Genomic DNA, 21373 nt, shown 5'->3' with positions numbered 1-21373 from the left:
TCCTGGGAAGGAGAACACAGAAGAACTTGAAGGCAAAGACTTGAGTTTTGCTAAGTACATTGAAAACTCTTTAACATGATGTAAGCAAAGCAGCGGACAAAGCTGATTCATGTAGGTGGTACCAAGAAAAGGGCTTTCTGTGTTACTGATGTTTCCCAAAAGTGGAAATGCTTGGGGATATTGCACCAGTTCAGGAGTTGACAAAGTTGAGAAAAAATTGAGGCCACATAATTGTCTGAACAGAGATGATGGAAATCCTCCTGTATGAGACTTGTATCGGAGTGAAATCTAAGACTATTCTTAATTCTGAACTTCTTACAAGGGAGCACTGTGCAGGGTGGATTATAGAGAGACCATAGGTAAGCAGAGGCAATAGTGGACCAAATCTGAGAGTCTGAGTTATGTTTCTAAACGTGCCTCATCATTTCTGAAAAAACTCAGATCATAGTTCTTTGTGTAACATGGTGCTTAGTCTTATTTAGATTTTATCTAACTTATCCTGTATATTGTATATGCTTTATCCTTGTGTCAGAATTTTACAATCTGCTGAATTGGCATTGATAATCAGAATAAACTAAACCAAAAGTGCTTTTGTGGGCAAAGGGAGGAAGAAGGCAGATCACTTTGTCAAAAGTGCAATTAATGCAAAATGCTAAATATTTTTGGTCCTTGATTCACCGATACAGTACTCCTGCTCTTTTGGTGAAGTTTGGAATTTCTTAAAAGTTACAAGTCTTCATGCACAAATGAAGGCCATTGTCTTTCTTACTGAGCTTCAGTCTTGACAGCTGGATGTATATGTCTTAGAGATACAGGTGAGGAAAGATTTGGCACTCCCATATTTGCTGTGCAATCAGTATTTGTTTGAAATCTGGAAGGATGAAGAGTCCATCCACTGAAATGTATTCATGCAGCATTCATAGTAATAACCAGACAGATGGAGACCCAAAATTTCTGCATGCAGATCCACAAGCTTCCAAACAGCACAATGAGCTGGAATTGTCCTGTAAGAGGAAGTATTCTCTGTCTTCTGATTTGCATCTAGATTATTGCAAAGAATTGTGTGTATGCCATCTTCTATGGGTTGATCTGTGAACAGTTACAGGGAAAGTTCAAGCAGAAAAAAAAAATCAATCTATTTTTCCCAAAGTATATCTCAGTTTATCATCTTTTTCAGATGCTGACAGTGGTAGGCTTCAGTGTGTGTACATGCAAATGGCCCACATATCAAAAGGAAAAAAAAAAGGGACTTTGAAATATCTATGCCAATGTATTAAATATATATGACTTTAAAAGTACATTTTTCACTTAAACTTCCTTCTTTGCACATTAATTAAATATTATCTCTAGGATAAGTATCTCTCATAGAAGACTAATGTATTATTGTCACATAATAATGGACGAGAATGACAGAATCTCTTTCCTTAAGTGCAAAGAAGGATTTATTAATATAAAGAAAACACTCATAGCCCTTGAGCAACTCTTTTTCTGCTTCATGGAGAATCTTTGCTAGACTCCCCCCATGTCTAGCTTCATGCTAGAGATTCAAGGAAGCAATACATATATCCTGCCAGTTTAAAAATCAATCCTCTTTTCAGGGGATAATTTAATATCAAGACATGATGTACCCAATATCCAAATATACATTCATTTTCATGTTTGACGCATCAAATGCTCTGACATAGCCAAGTTTCAAAATAAATGGTTTGTTTTAGAGGTTGGATATGTCATATTAGCATTCATCCAGCAGATAGAGAGATAGATCAGAGAGTGATCAGGACATCAGGGAGACAGTTTAGAGAGAGAGATGAGAGAGGCCAGGTACACCTTGCAATGTTAAAAAAAGCTAGCTAGCTAGCAAGAAAGAAATTGTATAAATAGGTCACTGCAGCCCAACTGAAAAGAAGTTTAATTCTAACTTGTTAGTCATCATCTCCAGAGGCCTAATCCACTCCCTTCTTTGAGGGCTGTTCATTTAGCTATGTCTTATTTGATAGCACAAATAGACAGACTCAAAGGAAAAAGCATGGTATCAGACTCATGCAGTGTACTGGCTTTGAGGGGGAATCAGCACCACTTGCCTTGCTAAAATTTCCTCCTTCTTTCTTTCTCAATTCTTCTTATTAGCCTTAATTTGTTCTCATTCGTTTGGTTTTGCTCTCCTGGTTTCTTCCATAAGGAAGCATAAGGAGTACAGGTAAAAAGGTGTCTGGTGACAATGTCAGAGACACATCCTCAGACACCCCAAGGTATTCAACTTTCTAGTTTCTGTTCTACTTCCTCTACCATTTTCTTTTCCTGACAATTTCTTTGTCTCACTGTGTATCTGGGATTCATTTAGTTAAACATAGGTCTTTAGTCCCATTTCAGACATGGCACAATACTACTCTAAGTATCCCATGGTTGATCCAGAAAAATGTTCTTCCCTCTGTGTCTTATTGCCATATTCTGAGAAAATCCTAAAACATTTCAAATAGAGCAGATATCAGCATTCTTTTCAACTGAATTGCTTCCCACTTATGTGAACACATGTATGTATGCTTACCTGGAAATTTATGCTCATCTCCTCAGAAGAGATACAAGTACCCATAGGGAAATGAGATTATAAATATTTTAATTACCTCTTGAGTCATGCTTCTGTCATTGGGGTCATTTGACTCTTTATTCTGGTGACAAATGAAAATAAACAAAACCTCCTCCTCCTCCTGGCATGGAAGATGATGTGCTGCCTTTTTTTAGCTCAGATCTGTCTCAAGTGTAATTTTAGATGTGTGTAATTATGACTGTACAGAGGCCATAATTGTCTGCATTCTATTAATTTAACCCCCATATTAATATATGAGGAGCAAAACTAGGCCTGTACTTTTCTAGGGGTTTGATTTGCCACAAAAAATGTAAATACTCTTGAATGACAGCAAAGTGAGAGTTAAAAGATACTGAATGTTAACATTCTACCCTTTCACTACAGGCAGGTACTATGTAGACAGGTACTATTGATAGTTCTGCACAAGAGATCAGAGTGATCTCTGAATTAGGAGTTCAAGAAAATGGAGGTTTTTTAATAGAATTGCCGGGAAAATATTTCCCAGCATACCCTTGCAGGATGGCATGGTCTGCATGTTCCATGATATTTATCATGTTGATGAATATCACCTCCAGACACCCCTCCAAAGTGCTGGGAGCTGGCTTCCATTTTTAGGTATTTAAATTACATCTTCTGGGACCTGCACAATATATCTCTTAATTTTAATTGTACAGATACTCATGTATGGGTTTTGTATTTACAGTCTCTTAAAATTAATATTATCAACTACAGTGCAGCACTCTGTATGTTTAAATCTATGTGTTGCTCTCTTGGTTGGTCTGTTTGTACCCAGGAGAATGTGTCTTATTTCTCTGATGCACCAAAATGTCCCAGCTGTTGCACCTATTTTTCAGGTACAGACACCTGTAGGAGACAGGCACCTGTCTTTGATGTCAAGTAGATCTATGAATTTGAAAGCAGTTGTTTTTTACGTTCATTGTTGAAACACACTCCTTTAGCTAAAGTGGAAAGTTTAAGAACCAATCCACAGAGAGATTAGATAAATCATAATGTCATCACCTTTGAATAAAATTAATATGGAACTGATATTAGCAAAAAAGCACCACATTCTTCTCTACCACATCTGGGAATTTTTGCTACAACAACCAAGACAAAAATCTGCCCAGAGACTAAGATTAAATATTTAATGACTGCTTAGAAAAATAATTTTGAATAAGTTTTGAATTTTATTTTTTGCTCACAAGGGTCCAAAGAGACTAACTTATTCTCTGTTCACCAGATACAGGAAGACATAGGATGCCCTGATGCTCATCTGTGAAGTCTAAGAGCTGATTGAATATGTTCTGAGATTGCAATCACAAACTACGTTTTTGTAAGAGAATAAGGGAGGTTTTGGAAATGATTTTTGAAAACAAATCTTGAAAAACTTCTTGCCAGCTTCTCAGGGTAACTATTTAAAATATTAATATTAGACTACTGACCTAAAAATACTGTTAGTAATATACAGAAGCATTTGTCTATTCAAATAGGTTCATGCTTCTGTATATACAATGATAGACACTTAGAGCTCTGCTTACATGGAAATCTTTAACCAACAATTATGTATGATGAGAAACACCCTGTATGATGAGAAAAAAATATCACAAGTAAATATGCTAAAAAAAAAGACTTCTTTTCTGAATACAAATAAAAATGTATCTGTTAAATATTACTAAGTCGAGCTCAAATTATCCTAGCCTGATCCATCAATGGAAAGGGCCCCTCCTAAGGAGCACTTAATGCAGCAAGCTGTACCCTTGCCTTTTATTTCTCCTTAAAATCATATGCAGTGAAAAGAGGGAACAAACATGAATGATGCATTCCTGATTCACTAAATCACTGTGGTCTCTGGCAAGAGCACAAATGTAAAAATGTTTAGATCGGCCTCATACTACCAAACAAATGATGCAAAAGGAGACCTCAAAGAACACAGAGTAAGGGGAGATAAATGAGTACCATGTCAAGAAAGCAATTTCTCACTGAGTTTGCACAGAATGGAAATTTTACTTCCAAGAGATGGTTACGGAATCTTTCTAATAAATCTTCAGTCCACAGTCATTGCTGTGTCTTTTTTTTTAACTTACTTTTTAAGAGTGGTATAAGTTATACCCTCCCCAGTGAAATGTGTCAAGATATTACCAGTCAAGTTGAAGGAATTTAAGTGAATCATCTCTATCTCTGTGTTTATATTTGTAATAGACAAGGATGGTCAAACAGATTTCATTTTGTGCATGTGTTGAACATCTTTTCAACCAGTTAGGTCTTCTTAAAGCCTTTTCTTATTTTAATAGTAGCTCACAAAAGAAAAAAAAATAAAGAAAAATGGAGTCTTATTCCCAGAAAAAGTGTCAATGATTTTATTTTAATTTTAGGGATTTTTTTAAAATTATGTTACCCTCCTTTTATCTACAGCTGAGATTGAGATGGTCAGTAAAAAGGCAACTTGTTTTCCAAATGACCTAGAGAGTGTAGGTCAATTTTAGAACTGACTGCTTTGCAGAGCACTCTGTTTAGACTCCTGATTTGAATTCCTTTTCCCTAATTTTGACCACAGGAAAAGCAACTTAAGCTAGTCAACAATCTAAGCTAGTTGTTTTGTGTTTTCTGTCATCATTGAAACAAATAGAGACTCAAAAAATAAAACATAAGACCAATCTAAGGTGGGTGTTTTAAGCATCAATGAATTATCTTCCAGGGATTTTTCACTCTCTACACTGAAGAGAGAGAGTCATGAATGATAGTCTACAGCTGGATTTCTAATGCTAGGTGTTGAATATTATATAAATTCCATGCTTTACAATATTACACAGTAGTTACTTTTAACGATACTTGAGTCCTTTTGATAATGTTATCCTTAAGCTCACCATCACAGTAATTTAACTCAGATGCTGGGAGCAGCTGAGGATGGACATGCAGAACTTGGCTGACCTGACTTATTTTTTTAATTACTCTGGGGGAATTATTCTTTTTTTTTTTTTACTGTTTTGCTTGCCTGCTTCTTTGTGTTTCCCAGATAAATAGGGACCAAGGTAATGGTACCCCTGAATTATTTAAGGCGTACTTAACTTTACAGATACTTCAACTAAGTGATGGTTTGCAATGTGAAGGGGAGGATCTTTCTGTTGAGTATCTTTTCTTTCAAGTAAGATCAAGTATTCCATCTACAGGATGATGTTATTTAAAAATCAGTTGTGCATAAATGAAGACATTACATGTCTGAGGTTCTCCTAGTTTAAAAAAAAACCCTTTGAATCTCTAGAAGCGGGGAAGATGTCTCTCCTCTTTACAGATTTCTTTTTGCATTTCTCTGGCCATTTACCCTGCTGTTTTGGTTAGTACAGAAAAGGGATACACGAAATCTTCAGACCACAGACCAACATGAATGTATTTCCAGCACAGCTCCAGCCATTAGATGTCACAAATACCATAAAAGAGTCTCATCATCTAAGAATTTCTGTCCTAAAGTAATCTAAACTACACCATCATAATTATTGCCAGTTTTACCAAAATATTTGTTTTACTCCTAGATATTATGTGTGTTTAGAAGGGCAGGCATATCTTCTAACTTGAATTCAAATGTACCATTTGTTTAGAGATGCAACTTGAATGTTTCCATGGAATTCTCCTGATTTGTTACCATCAAAGAGCATGCATTATTCTATATTACGGATGGGGTCTTTACTACCAAAGAAACCCCATAAGAAACAAGTGTCCTTTCTACTCAGGACTTGACCCACTGCACTTCAACCTCTTCCACAGGACTTGCACTGAGCCTATGGGATACAATATAGGTTTTTTGCTACAGTGCCACTTTAATAGCAGCTCAGAGAAAGAAGTGTCCACCTCTCCAGCCACTGTTTTGCACTACAGCTGCAGGGTGTTGTCAATTAACCCTCTTAATTGGTTTCTGTTTCTTCTCTATGACCTTTAGGTCTTGCCTGCTACAGAACACTTTATTCAAAGCACTGGGTTTATATGAACTTTCTATCAAAATCATCCCCTTGGAAGGGAAGATATGTGATAAGGAGTTTCAATATTTGAGCTTTTTTTTTCTTTATTATCTCTTGTGGCTCACAGTAAAACCTGAATCATCATAAAATTGCACCGTAAGTTTGTGTTTTGTATTATGAACTTCTTTAGAAGAAGAAAAAAAGACCAGACCACTCTCTTTTTAAGATACCTGACTGTATCTTTAAAAATAAATTGAAAACAAACAAAAAATAAACCCCAACAACCCAAAAACCGTGGTTATCAGGGACAAGAATGAACTGTTCATCTCTTAAAAAAAAGGTGGTGCAACTTTTTTAGGTATAAACTCATCAACATAATTCTAAAGCATTATGGTCTTTGTTGTGAGAAATAAGAAATCCTGTGGTCTACCCCTAAAGAACATTAAAAAAACATTACTGACAGGAAATTGAAAAAGTAATATATGTCTGAATGAATGTGACAACTTTTTTCTGATAGAGCAGATAGATAAATGTCACATACAAGTTTCAAAATGCATTTAATTTTGCCACCACAATGGATATTCTCTTCATAAAATATATATGAATAAGGTTTGAATCATAAAACTTGACTGTGATAAACAAATGCATATTTGATAACTTTTTTTTTTTTTGAGATGCTAATTCCTTTTTTGAGGTTATTTGTTGTTTACACATCTTTACATTTTCATTTCTGAGTGAAGCAGCCTGGTTGACAAATCTTGTGCACATTCAGCCTGGATAAACTTTCTTTTGCATCTGAGAAATAAATTTGGGGTTTGGGTTTTTTTGTTTTGTTTGGTGGGGGGAGATGGGATTTGTTTAGTTGGGTTTGGGTTTTTTGGTATGGGGTGGTTTTCTTGGGGGTTTGTGTTGATTTTTTGTTATTGTGATTTGGTTTGGTTTCATTTGGTTTGGTTTGGATTGGATTTTTTGTGAGGTGATGGCAGGGAGGGGGATATAAGCAAAGAAGGAGAAGCTAATAGATGCACCAACTCAACTATCATCACAGAATCAGAGAATATGCTGAGTTGGATGGGACCCACAAATACTGATATTTCAAGGGCAGTTAATATGCTCAATTCTGTCTCAGAAATGAGCACAATTCCTTGACTTGTAAATTTAAAAATCTGTGATTACCGGCAATTAAACGATTCCATATGTTAATTGTAGTATGGCATTTTCTCTTCACTTATCTCTTCATTCTTCTGCTGTAATTCCCATATGCCAGGAAATCTTCTCCACTATTGCTCCAAGATTAAACAAGAAGTTCTTTTGGAAGTTTCACATTACTGAGACCGAGTTGCTTTTTCAAAAAATATATTACAAGAACATTTGTAACTACAGTATGCATTTTGACAATGTTTAAAACTAAGTTTCATTTTGCTGTTGCTTTTTTCTCTTCTTTGCATATACTTTGTTCTCCTCTTGGAAGATTCCACCACTTTTAATTCTATTTAATATCTTTCTCTTCAGATTTTTAACAGGGAGACTACTTAAATTAAGGTAAATCCTGAATGAAGGAAGCAACATCTGATGATCCTTACACTTTCATATGCTAAACATATCCATGGTTAGATTATCTGGTTCTTTAAAGCACTGAGTAATAGTACATCACTCCATGAGGACCCTTCTTGTTTCATTTCAATCTTTTCCACATTAAAGCATCAAATACCAGAAGAGAGAGGTTGAATTAGGCTGGTGGACTTGGCAGTGTTAGGTTTATGGCTGGATTTGATGATCTCAAAGGTCTTTCCCAATCAGTATGATTCTGTGACTTTAAGCATTGCTTGGCAAAGCCAAGCTGAGTAATTGCTCAGAATGATCCTGTGGAGGACCAGCTTTGGTTCCTACAGGAGGGCTGTGGCTCTAACTGTGAATGATGTCTTCTGAGCTTGCTAAGGATCTCTTTATTCTGTGCAAGTCATTGAGGTCCACTGACTCCCCAGCTGCCACAGCTGCAAGAGTAATGTGGGAAACAATAGCTCTAGGAAAACATTTAAAATAAATTGTAAACATAAGAGTCAGTTCTACACTATCACTGCATTTTTTTCCCCAGCTTTTGGCTATGATTTTCAACATTTCATGCCATGTTTAAAATGGCATTAATGTACTTTCCTTATGTAAAGGAAGCATTTCAGTACTGATGAAGTTTAAGTAGCACCCCCTTTCTTCTTCTCTCAGGAACCTGTAATCCAGTAAAAATTATCAGAAAGTGCATCAGTAGCATCCCACTTGAAAGTCTTGATAGAGTGCATCACAGTCTTCAGTCACCTTACCTAAGGAAATGTGAGACTGTTATGTAATATAAAAATTTAATTCTTTGACAACAAATAGGATTGTTGTTACTTTTTTGTCTACGGAGCCCCCGTAACGATGAATGGAATACATAATCACACTGGAACACTGTGCTAAGGTCTTATTCTAACATACCAAAAGAAACAATGGCCTGCCCAAAATAACTGAAAATGTAAGTATAAGACATGTGACAGCTACACAGATGGAGAAGGGATTCTGGAAATAACTAATTTTCTGTCCTTACTATTCCCTTTCTCTAGAGTCAAAAAAGTAAAGAAGCACCTCACCTTTGGTGCCCTGCAGATGACGGTTGAAAAAGAAATATTTTTAGAGAACAGAGAACACATGCAGGAATAGAAAATTGTGATCTGCCTTCCACAGAACAGGCCTCAGGGATACGGGCTCTGCTGACAGCAGAAGGGAAATATAAAGTAGTTTGAATTAATGTAAAAATACATAAACAAATTTCTATTTGCCTGTCTGTATCAGGAACACGTTGCTTCCACAGAATAGCAATGTAGGAGCTGAAGATGGGATTACCTCCAGCCCACTGCTTCTTTTAATAAGAAAATCATAGTTATTTAACTCTTCCTTAAGCAGACCTATGGACCAGGCCTGAATGAAACTGGTAATTAAGCTGCATGTTCTCCTCACAGATTCATAAACACAGTCTCTTGCTACGTCTTCCCTAAATTTGAGAATCATTTCAAGATGGGTGTTTTTTCATCTTCAACATAAAAATACCCTACCTTTTTCATATCTTGTCTTTCTAACTCTTAGGTAGCCTTATAAAAATTACTTAAAACTTGTAGGAATACTGGTAGGAAGTAAATAGTATTTATACTAACATATTACACATGAATGAATGGAGACCTGGAATTTAACAAACTTTTCAAAGGTAAACTGATTGACAGAGCAGTGTGCTGAACCAGTTCTTCTTACCTTGAAAAGTTTGCAGAATAAATTTTTCAAGGTAAGTAGGACTAAGGCCTGGCTTATATTTGGTTGGCAAATTTTCATTGGTACTAAAAAGGGCAATCAACTCTATTATGAATGCATGACAAAAGGAAGTTATATTTGATCTCAGGAAGGATTTTTATTCCTAGACATTCAGCTCTAGAAACTTGGAGTCATGACCATTTTCCATTCAAGAATTTACATGCAATCTATCTAGGACTTCTTTCATTGAAATGGAAAATAGAATTTTTTCTCCTTGTCTTCAACTCCCACAAAATTGTGGTACTTTATAGCAAAATTCCATTTCATAGGTTGGAATATTGGTTTCCACAGTGATATCCACTATAGTAGAGAGATAATCCAGGATGGTTTGTTCCATCATAATCATGCTCTGCTAAGCATTGTGCCTCGCTCTCAGTAGGCAGAAAAGTCACTTGTGGAAGAAATGCATGTCCTGCAAAACTGGAAAGTGTTTCAGTGGTACATTTGTTACCAGTTACCACTTCACAGTTACTCATCCCACCCTTGCCCATGGCTTTCATACACTATGACAGTAAAAGTTGCAACTCTTAATTTGTATGACCAACAGTTTGTATTTTATTTAGCTAAAGTCTAGGTGATCTAAAATTGTAGAAACATCACCTAAGTAGGTCATGACTTTGTATTTAGACAGATGTCATCTTGTACAGGTGCTGTGTTGAAATTATGGATTGAAAGACAGCTACCATATCATCCACAATCATGGCATCTGTGCAGCAAGCTCAGGATTTGTAATAGTATTTAGAAAAATGTGATTGTCTAACAACAAATCTGAGTATCACTGCTACTGATTAGTTACAATATATATTAACCTTATTGCAATGAATTTTGGCTAAATCTGAAATGATTGAAGGAATCAACATGCACAAATAATTTCACCTTTAAGAATTACAGGCAGAAATCTGGTGATCTCTGATAAATATTTTGTATAGTGTAGGTAATCTGATAGTCAGAAGATGTGAGAGGTTTCTTTGAGAATATATTGATGACCTAGAAATTCTTTGACCTATAGTCTAATTAAAGAACTCTGGTCCTAAAGATTGCATCTGAAGATTATTTGATGGTTAGTGATTTCAATCCAGTTTCTTATGGAGTACCTGAGAAAGCATCCATTGGTATTCTAAACAGACAAGTCAAGGACAGAATAAAATACCATTAAGTTTTCAAAGCAAGGTTCCCATAATTTACTTTTGTTTCCTCAGAAAATTTCATTATCATCACAGATTCATAAACAATAAAAAAAAAATCAATGAAAATTAAAAAGTCTTTGAGGTAGCCACATTTGGCACACATTTGCAAGACCATAATACTTCTAGTGAAATAATTTTTTGGTAATAGTATCACAAGAAAAACCAGTGAGAGTCACTGCTGAAGTCAGTACCATCTTCTTAATTGTCTATGCAAAAACAAGTTTAAAGGAGCAATCAAGAGAAAGAAATAAAAGTATAATACCAGAAATAGTCCTGCTCATCCACAGGCATTGCCAGTAGTGTGCCACATCCCTTTAAAAAAAAAGAGTAAGATTACAATTTGAAAAATTAAACCCACACTATTTCAGTGAGAACTGTTTGGCAGTGGAAGATGTTATCTTGTTCATATCTGTGCAGGGCTGTGTCTCAATAGTAGCTCTTGTTTAAAAACCACAGGATCATGGAGCAGTTACTAAACCGTGCCTTATTCTGGCTCCTCACCTCTCAGCATCTCTGTAGTGGCCAGTACAGTGCAATCCAGCACAAGGTGGCAAAGGTAGTTCCAAACAAGCTGATAATGTCGCCATAGCATGGAGGCAAGCTAATCACATTGGCACACATTGTGCTGGGCCTAGTTAGGCATGCTGAGAAATGGGAATTTGTTTCCCAAGCTGTCCTTGAATGGCTCAGTGTGGCACAGAGTACAAAGTGTAGGGATGCCTACATTTTCTTGTGCTGTGTGTCCAGTTTGTTAGATTCTGATGGGGCTGAAAGTAAGTCCACTCTTTATGCTCTGAGAGAGATGTAGTAGGAAATAATGTTATTGCTCAAAAGAGACAATTCTTGTTCTAACGGAATCTAAATCCACTTTGTAGTCTAAAGATACAAACTGATGTTTGGGTTAGCAGCTGCAGCCCAAATACAAAGCTTGAAAAGGTTGAGAAATTTTATTTCAGAGCAGGTATTTCTTGTCTCTGAGATGTTTGATACTTAGTTGATATTGAAGTCTTCAGAGAAGCCAAACAATAATTTTGTAGGCAACTATGAAAATTGCAGCTTGCATGAAAAGAAAGTAGGGATGAATGAATATTTACAAAAATGTTTTCATTGCAATTAATTCTAGAAATTCACACTTCTGGCCCAGTTGATATGTGTTTAATTCCTGAGAAAATAAATACTATTACTTTTGATTATCAAAAGGATTTACCAAAAAAAACCCATATACAGAAACATGATTGCTTGTACACACCCTAAAAGGATCTGCACAGCAATCAGAAAAGCTGTTTGTAGCTTGGGAGGCAAGCAGTAAAATGCTAAAAAACAGTTAGTTGTAAATTCTTTTAATGATCATCAAATATTATTAGAAATTTTGTCTGTTTTTTCCATAACAAATATGATAGTATTGGCTGTCCTGTCATAACATATCATGGACCTGTTGTCATAACAAACAAAAATATTGCTAAAATATTTTATGCTAGACATCCATCAAATAATTTTAAATAATAAATATTTTCATAAGAATCTCACTAGCTGGTTTTCAGAAATACTTAGGACCTGCAAATCTAATTAACACCAACAGCTGCTTTCCTCAACTCAGAGAACTATGACCTCTAAGGCTCATGATGCCTGATTTAATTCTTGTTTATAAAAGGAAGCTAAAACCTAAGCAGATTGCTTAAAAGGAACAATTCAGCAGATACTCAACATAATTTTTAGTCTTTAATTTGAAAATTACATATATTTAGAATTTTCTAATGAGAAAATGTTGTGTTATTCAGAATGTTTGATAAAATAAACATTCTTTTTTATGACAGTACACATGCTCCTACTACAAGAATGTAATAGTATTTGCTTAAGAAAAATAGAAAAATTTCACCACATAATTCCTACAGTGATAACAAATAAATTCCTGTGTAGTTTGATGTTAACATACAAACATTCTTTTCTAAAAAAAAAAAAAAACACTGAGAAAATCAGGCAGAATGTTGGACTCAATCCTCCATTATGATGCTTACAAGCAAAAACATATCCAATATGTTGAATGATATAAGAACAATACTTAACCTGGATATTACAAATCCTTACATTAAATAGTGACTCGGGAGTACAGTTTCCTAGGTGCCTATTTCCAGTATCACTATTTGATTCGTTTTCTCAAAGTAGCAATTTGTTGTGCCATCTTTTTGACTTGTCATTAGGAAATACAATGCAGAAAAGAAAATTTGCAAGCTTTGCATGAATTAGTACTACTTCTAATTTGAAAGACATAGGCAGCCTTAATTTCATCCTGTATGAGGCTCAAGAATCATATTGTCATTAGTCCAAAGAATGAGATGGACTAGCATTACTTTCAAAAGAAGTCTGTAAATTGTATTTCTTGTATTCATGATTCCAGTTTTTCAGTGTGTAGATTGGAAGTGGATTGCATGTATGTGGTATAGTGCATATAAATAGCTGGGGTTATTGATATTGGTAGAAAATAAGTTCTATGTATTTTTTAAAATATCTGTGTCTATGTGTTTATAAATCATGTGGATACTGTATATATATAGATATACATGTATGTGATTAAGAAAGAGGCAGCTGCACAGAGGCTAAAGAAGCCTGTGCAGATTCACATCAGTCTATCTTTTCCTCAGTCATTTTCTCCTTAGATTGTCTCCTTAAATAACTCATGCTAATAAAGTGACCATGCAGCATATCTCTGAACAGATGCAGCTTCTGAATAAAGTTTGCAAAACTGTACAAAATCATAGAATGATCTGGCTTGGAGGAGACCTTAAAGATCATCTAGTTCCAAGCCCCTGCCGTGGCAGAGACTGCTCTCACTAGACCAGGTTTCTCAAGGACCCATCCAGCCCGGCCTTGAGCACTTCCTGGGATGGGGCATCCACAGCTCCCCTGGGTGACCTGTTCTCACCACCCCCATGGTAAAAAGTTTCTTCCTGACATCTCATCTAAACCTCCCCTCCCTAGTTTGAAGCCATTACCTCTTGTCCTGTCATGGATCCCTCGTCCTACATGCTCTTGTAAAACTGTCCCTACCCAGTGTTTAGGCTCCCTTTATGTACTGGGAGGCTGCTGTAAATGCTCCCCAGAGTATTCTCTTTTCCAGACTGAACAGCCCCAAATCTTTCAGCCTGCCTTCATGGGAGAGATGCTGCAGCCCTCTGATCATCTTTTTGGCCTCCTCTGGACCTGTGAGGTCCCTGTCTTTCTTGTGCTGAAGATTACAAAGCTGGAGGCAGCGCTCCATGTGGGCTGGTAGAGTAGAGGGAGACATACACTTCCCCTGAAATCTTCTGATACAGCTCAGGATACACTTGGCCTTTGGGGCTGCAAGGACACATTGCCAAGTCTCATCCACCAACACCCTTGTGCCTCTGTGTATATGGTGGTTTGTCTCATTTTGCTGAACAGTTTTTCTGTTGCTTCTTTCACTTCTCCCCGTTTTTCTGTTTTCTTTTTATGTTGTTCTTCTGTTGTTCAAAACTGAATAATTAACTTTCAATATTTAAAGAGTTGTAACATTGATCAAATTGAAGAGATGTTTATTTTGATGATACTACTAAAAATACTTAATATTTCATTTTTATAGTTGAAGACATTTTTTAGATAAAATGTCACCATTTGCTTTATGTAAGCCCTGGCTGACAGTAGAAACAAAGTAGTGAGGTTGGTCTTTGATTTTACTTACACTTCAGAGCAGAAACAAAGGCAGCTGTTGAACCACCCATTTGGCCACACTTTGTAGTGTTCCTTTGGTGGTGTTGGCTTGAGTTAAGCAGTGTTAGGACATTACCCTGCCATGGGGGGTGATATTCAGAGAAATTATTGCTATACTGAGGATTTGGGATTTTTCCCCTCCGTGGTCACCTCCACTACTTTGGATTTTACCTTCACTTTAAATGTGTGCTATTCTTTCATTGCTGCTTGCAGGACTATGTAGGCAAAGACCATTGGGCCCACACCTGGTATGAAGGTGTAGGCTGACAAATTACTTTCATGTGCAAGCCAAGCCCTACAATTTTATTGCAGAAATCATCTTGACAATGGTAGGTTCAAGTTGTAAGATATGAGAGATCCAATGTCAGATATCTTGAAATCCTAGGGTGCTAAAATCACACTAATAGATTTAATCAGTAGAAAATATTCAGATGCTGTTAAAAATCACCCCCGATTTCTTTTAAAATTAGAAACAAACAACTGACTTTTAAAACATAGCTAATACTGGGAAGCAGAAAAATAATACATTAATTTCTGCAAAAACTCTTGTCTAAACAGCTTGATACATTAATAGATACAATTGATGTATCTATTAATCCATGAACAAAAGGGAAAGAAACATAGTGAATACTTGAAGTGATAGTCTGACTCCAGCAAGAATTCTGGCAACACTCTGTTGCTTGAAGAGGGCAAGTCTCTCTGATTAGTAAAGGAGGGCAAAACCCTTTCTCCATTAAAGAATTTGAAGTCTGAATTTACATTAAATATCTCAGTACAGTTTCCACCTGCACTGCATTTTGTACCTATATGAGGAACCTGTACCTCATAAAGATACAACCTGGTGTCATTTATTTTAATCAACAGTGCTATGCAGATTACTGTGCCTAACTCTCTTAGACAAGTATTGATAAGGGAATCCCTTGAATTAACCTTTGGGCTTTCAAAACTGTCTTATTGCTGTTTTGCATATGACACCTATTTTGCAGTTCCTTTGTGAACAGTGCTTGCTTTCAGTTGTATGATGTGTAAAATGAACTGTAAAATACATGGAAAAAACTCTCAAAACATTTAAATTTATACTTTTGTAGCATGAGGACTTTTAAGGATGTGGGATTTTTTTCTTCAAGAACATCTTTGACAAGCAGGATTGTTTAAGAATTCGAGTCCAAGCATTGCCAGAGTAAGAAGCCTATTCTGCTTTGTCTCAGAGAAGACACAGCATTGTGGAATGTGTTCTCACTGTGGAAGTGTTGGATGGGGCTTAGAGCAAAGTGGTCTAGTGAAATACATCACCACCCATGGCTGGGGAATTAAACTAGATGGTCTTTAAGAGGCCCTTTCCAACTCAAACCATTCAGTGTGACTCTGTAAGTATCTTTTGGGATCAGTCCCTGTCACATGTTATTCCTGAACCATCTTTGAATATAATCTGAAGTAGCAGCATTTCCTAGAAAGGAGCAATGCCTCCTGACTAGGGAAATCACTGGCAATTAAATAGTCTGTACTGTGGCACGCCAGTGCCTCAAGCCTGTGGCATTGCCTTGCTTTATTTCTTGACAAAATTCAAATGTATCAAAATCATAAATTGTCTTCTACTTGTACAATAATTTAAGAGGACAGATTAGCAAGGCCCAGGGTGAAATTTCATACCAAAATTAGAGGGGAGAGAGATGTGGTTCAGCATCACGTCAGTCACACAAGGTTTAAGGAAGGGATCCAGTTGTAGTACTCCTTATGTGTGAATCAGTGAGCAATTAGGGTATTTAGGAGAGGGTATTTGGACAAGGAAAAACTTGAAAGGGGAAACCTGAATCCAATTTTAGTCATCTCAAAGCTGCATGCAGTAATGAGTAGCCCTGTTGTTTAAGTAGAGACAAGTGGATATCTTTTTCTTAACCAGACAAGAATTTACTTTGGTAAAAAAGGAAATAAAATATTCTTAAACCTCAGTAAGTTTCTGTTTTCAATTAAGATTTACCCTTGGGTCCTATGGTAACACCCCTGAGGACATTTGCTTATTTGCCCTTCTGAAACACCTCTTCCATCTGTGTTTTTCCTCCTCCATTTCTGTCTGTGTGCATGGACAGCACGCCATGTACAGTATGGTGTGTGACACACATTAATACATATAGATAGCCTTCTGCTTCTGACCTTACAAACTGTCCACTTCAGCATTGTCATTCTATGAAATGTCCAACTGTAGTCCAAGAAATGCATTTTAAATGTGAATGCAAACATTTCTATTACTGATAACACCAACGCAGCATTTTTTGCTTTGCTGGGATTAGGACCTTGATAGTTAAAGTTACATTGGAGTAATGACAGTCCAAGGTTACATCCTTTACAGACATGGCAAAGGAAGGGGAGGCCTTTGATATGTCTCTGCTGATAAAATTAAGAAGGATTATTTCTTGTGTTTGGTGAGATTATATTAAAAGTGAAAGAATATATTTGTTACTCATAAATATGTTAGGTCACAAAAACTGGGAGATATTTATGTGTTGCACTGCACCGCAGTTGTATTTCATTCATGCTGAAAGTCTGATTTTAGAAAACAATTTGAAATCTGATAATGATGTAAATAAATGCCTCTCCCCTCAGCGAATAGCCATCTTCTCACATGCACAGGAAAGCAGTTGCCATTCAGCTAGGGACAAGATAAAATAAAATAAAATAAAATAAAATAAAATAAAATAAAATAAAATAAAATAAAATAAAATAAAAATCATTGTGAGCTGAAAAGTGAAACACTCAGGAAATTTCAGCTTAGAAGGCTAACTGAATATGCTTCACCGTGCTTCACTTTCATGCTCCATAAAATGGGGGTAATAATCTTTATTGATCTGTCTACCTTTTAGCAATGCATTAAGAACTTAAATTGTATCTTTACAGTCTTTTGAACAGTCTTGATATATGCAGCTCTTACAATACAGCTTAGTAGCTGGGCTTGCCATTTTATCAGGTTCTCCCACAGGAGAGCTGCCCTGCTTTACTTCATGGTTTTCTGGTCTTCCCATGCTAAGGCCTTCTAACTGGGCAAGTTTGGCAAATTGATGACAACTACTGCTTGTTTCCTGAGGTGCCATAGCCAACAGTGCACTCTTCCTGCTCCAGGAGTCAGTGTAGGTTGTCACCTGGTACTTCATGGTTGAGCCTACCTAGAGGCACATCACTGGGTGTGACTGCTGAAGGAACAGCCACTCATTAGGATCCTGTCACTCAGTGGAGTCATGTCTTAGCCTAATAATGGGAGAGGGTGATGACAGCCACCTGTCCCTCCTGCTATGCCTGAATTACTTGGATATCTTTGCATGGTGCTTTTTTAAGAATGGATTTTTTGGGGGTTGTTGTATGTCACCACTGGTGATTTCAGTAGGCAGAGGTCTTCACATATCTTTGTTACTCTTTACCATGCATTTCACACCTGTATTCATTTTATATCCACAGCAAGAGATTCAGAGGAGTTTACTTTTGCACTCTCATAAAGCAACTTAGTGGTCTGCCCAAAAAGCTAACTGATGTTTTCACTAAACAGTTATTTTAGACCTAATTTTACACTGTCTTGGATGGGTTCCATTGATACAGTATAAAAATTAATTGTTGAAATCAATAGGAATGTTATATGTTTTGTTTTATATATTTTTTGGGGAATAAACTTGCTTTTGAGTTTCATTAGGAACACTTCAGCTTTTTTTCATGAGAAAGCTTCTCTGTGTCTAGTGCTATGTATACATCTCTTTTTCTTTCCATTCATTCAGCTGTCCATACCTACTTAATGGTTTGTGAATCAGCTGATTAATTTCTATAAAATTTGTCAGAAACAAAGAGATCTAAAAAGATAACTAAGCCCCCAAGTGAAATGAGAACCAGCAGACAGACTGTGGAAAACTATAATATTTTTATCTCCACTGAGGAAAAAAATGGAATTGTACTAGTAGGAGTCAAAATGGACAACATAGTGTGGTGAATGCTGAGGATAAAGACGAAGAAGCAAGTTTTCTGTAAAGGGCAGACTGGAAGTCTTATGATGGAGTAGGTGTTTTCAGCAAGGCTATGATGAAGAGAGAGGAGAAGGTGAAGGAAATACAGATGTGATATGCTTTTTTTTATTTTTCCTGTTGCAACAATCCTATGACTCCAGCTTTGTAGGTTGCTGTTTGGAAAAAAAAAAAAAGAAGTTTGGGTTTAGGCCCGAGTTTCATCAGAAGTTCATTTCAGATTCTCTAATACCTGTAAAAAGAATCTTGCAACAGCATAACTTTTTCCAGCCTAGCAGCTTATTGACTGACAAGCTTTCTTACGACATCTGTTTGACATCTCATCCTAATATTAGTTTTACAGGCACATTCACATTTTAGGAAATCACTGTATTCTCAAGTCTGAGATGTCACAAGTGTCTCTTTCTGCAACTACTTGCCCCAGAAATGTTAGCTAATATATTTTATCTAACATCAGCCCTCCTGTTGGGTTGTACTTCATAGCTGTCATCCAAAACCGGCTGCATTTCTATGAACGTATCTTAATAAGGCATGCCATGAAAGGCACCAGTATCCCTTTGTGTCTTCCTGAGACCACATGGGAGTAAAAGGTGGTCATCCAGAGTGCCAGGTATCAGAAAATCAAGTATAATTACATAAGTCCCACTAGTAAACCATTATATGGAAGACAAAAAGACTGATACTTTTATCTATCTCACTCTGTGTTAAAATTAATAGTGGAAAGAAACCATAATCTAAGGCCCAGAGTGTGGCCCACAATTTGCTTTATGCACTCTTAAGCCACAGCAGATTTGCTGCAGGTGACAGTGGACAGTGGTAAAATGTACAGGTGATATGTGATGTGGCAAATGAATTGGAAAGTCCTCTCACCCCAGTGAAGGAATGACTGTTTCCCACCCTCAGCCTGTCTTACCAGTCTCTCTGTGCTTTTACCACCTAAGTTTGATTCAACATGAAGAATATAAGGAATTACGTGTGGCGAGTATATGTGGCATGCGTACACTCTCCCTGTGTTGTTTCTTCCAGATTATTGGAACAATCCCACTGATGCCTAATCCAGTCCCGTCCAGCCAGGCGGCAGGTGGAGCTCAGGGACTTCAGGTGCAGCCGATAACTCCACAGTTATTGACCAATGCCCAGGGTCAGATCATCGCCACTGTCATCGGCAACCAGATACTGCCAGTGATCAATACCCAGGGAATAACACTATCGCCGCTCAAACCAGGCCAGCAGGTAAATTGTCTGTAGCCTGAATGATTATCAAAACAGACACACTGAAATTTTCTGCTCCTCATGGAGACACTCTCATGGCCTCTCTAAAAACCGCCACTTGTTTACCACCTTTAATTTAAAAATTTAATTCTGTCCTGCGTAGTGTATTACTGCATACTGTATATGTAGTAATTAATAATGTCCTATTATATAATTTATTTATACAGTCAAGAATTATCTATTTATTCTTTTTCTTTTCTTTTCAAGGTCAGTATAGGACCAACTGAGATGTTTACTGCAATGAAAATGCAGTAGGAATGAGACAGAGGAGATCCATCTGGCCCATCTGGCCTATAAAGTTTAGTTTCTTAGTTAGTGGTCACCTAGTAGACTGGGGCTTGAAGTTATTTGGAACATGAAGGAAAAACAAGGGAAAATATAAAATCTTATTAGATTTCCTTACTGGAAAATCAGATATAGTTATGTATAATTGCATAGACAGAAAGTATTCTGTAGAAATTATTACTCAGTGTAAGGTTGCAGGTAGTTGACAGACTTAAGGATGGATCCAGTGACCACACTGAAGTCCAAAAACACTTCTGTAGCTCTTCTTATAGCACTCTAGAGTCAAGTCCATTAGTTTTGCCTACATCTGTAGAGCAAGGAATTGTAGTCCTATCTTTTATCTCAGAAAGGGGAAACTGAGGACCGAAAACACATCAAATGGGATTACCAAAGAGGTACTTACAAAAATGTCCCTCACTTAAATATTCTGTTTAGCATTCCTACTGCTGGTTGTGCTTGTTTGCCATTCCTGCTGACACCTCCAGGCACAGGGAGCAACTTCCTGTGTGCTGCTGAGTATCCCAGGCCACCTGAATTCCAAACTGATGATTTATTCTTTTCTTTTTTTTTCAAATTTAGAAGTAGAGAATTTATGGATCTCTAACGTCACTTTTTTGTTTGTTCTGAAAACATTTCACATCCCATTGGTTCCCTGCTTTTTCCCCATCCTATCCTCTGTAGTATGTAGCATGGGCATTTTTCAAAGCACTTATCATTTATCTAACTCTGTTTTCTTTAAGGGGAGTGTACTTGCACTAGTGGCAAATGCTTTTGCAATGGTTGCATATACACGGTTTCAAACAAAGCTGAATGGATCTGAGGGCAGGCTCCGTGTTCTCCACCACAGGAAAGCCTGACAATGAAATATGAAACTCAGCAGTTCACATTTGGTTTCCTGGGGATGTGTGGGATGGGTTTTTTTGAGCCAGTCCCCTGAAGGGATTAGATCTTTTCCTCTGTTATGGGGGAAGCACTCAAAAATCATAGCAATTCTGAGATCCCATTTGAAACTCATGAAATGTAGGTATAAATAGGAGG

General features: G+C 36.8%; 1 protein-coding gene across 3 annotated transcripts in view; it reads left to right on the top strand.

Annotated features, from left to right (window-relative positions):
- Positions 1-21373, top strand: part of POU6F2 (POU class 6 homeobox 2) — a 313083-nt gene that overhangs the window by 266189 nt on the left and 25521 nt on the right. For all 3 annotated transcript variants that reach the window (XM_064703390.1, XM_064703389.1, XM_064703391.1), the window contains exon 7: positions 19805-20011. In XM_064703390.1, coding sequence (XP_064559460.1) covers positions 19805-20011 — 207 coding nt within the window. The remainder of the gene's footprint in view (positions 1-19804; positions 20012-21373) is intronic.

The sequence above is a fragment of the Zonotrichia leucophrys genome, chromosome 2 (genome assembly GCF_028769735.1).
Source record: "Zonotrichia leucophrys gambelii isolate GWCS_2022_RI chromosome 2, RI_Zleu_2.0, whole genome shotgun sequence".
NCBI lineage: Eukaryota > Metazoa > Chordata > Aves > Passeriformes > Passerellidae > Zonotrichia > Zonotrichia leucophrys.
The sequence above is the reverse complement of the archived record's forward strand: the minus strand, read 5'-3'. Positions and strand labels throughout refer to the sequence as shown.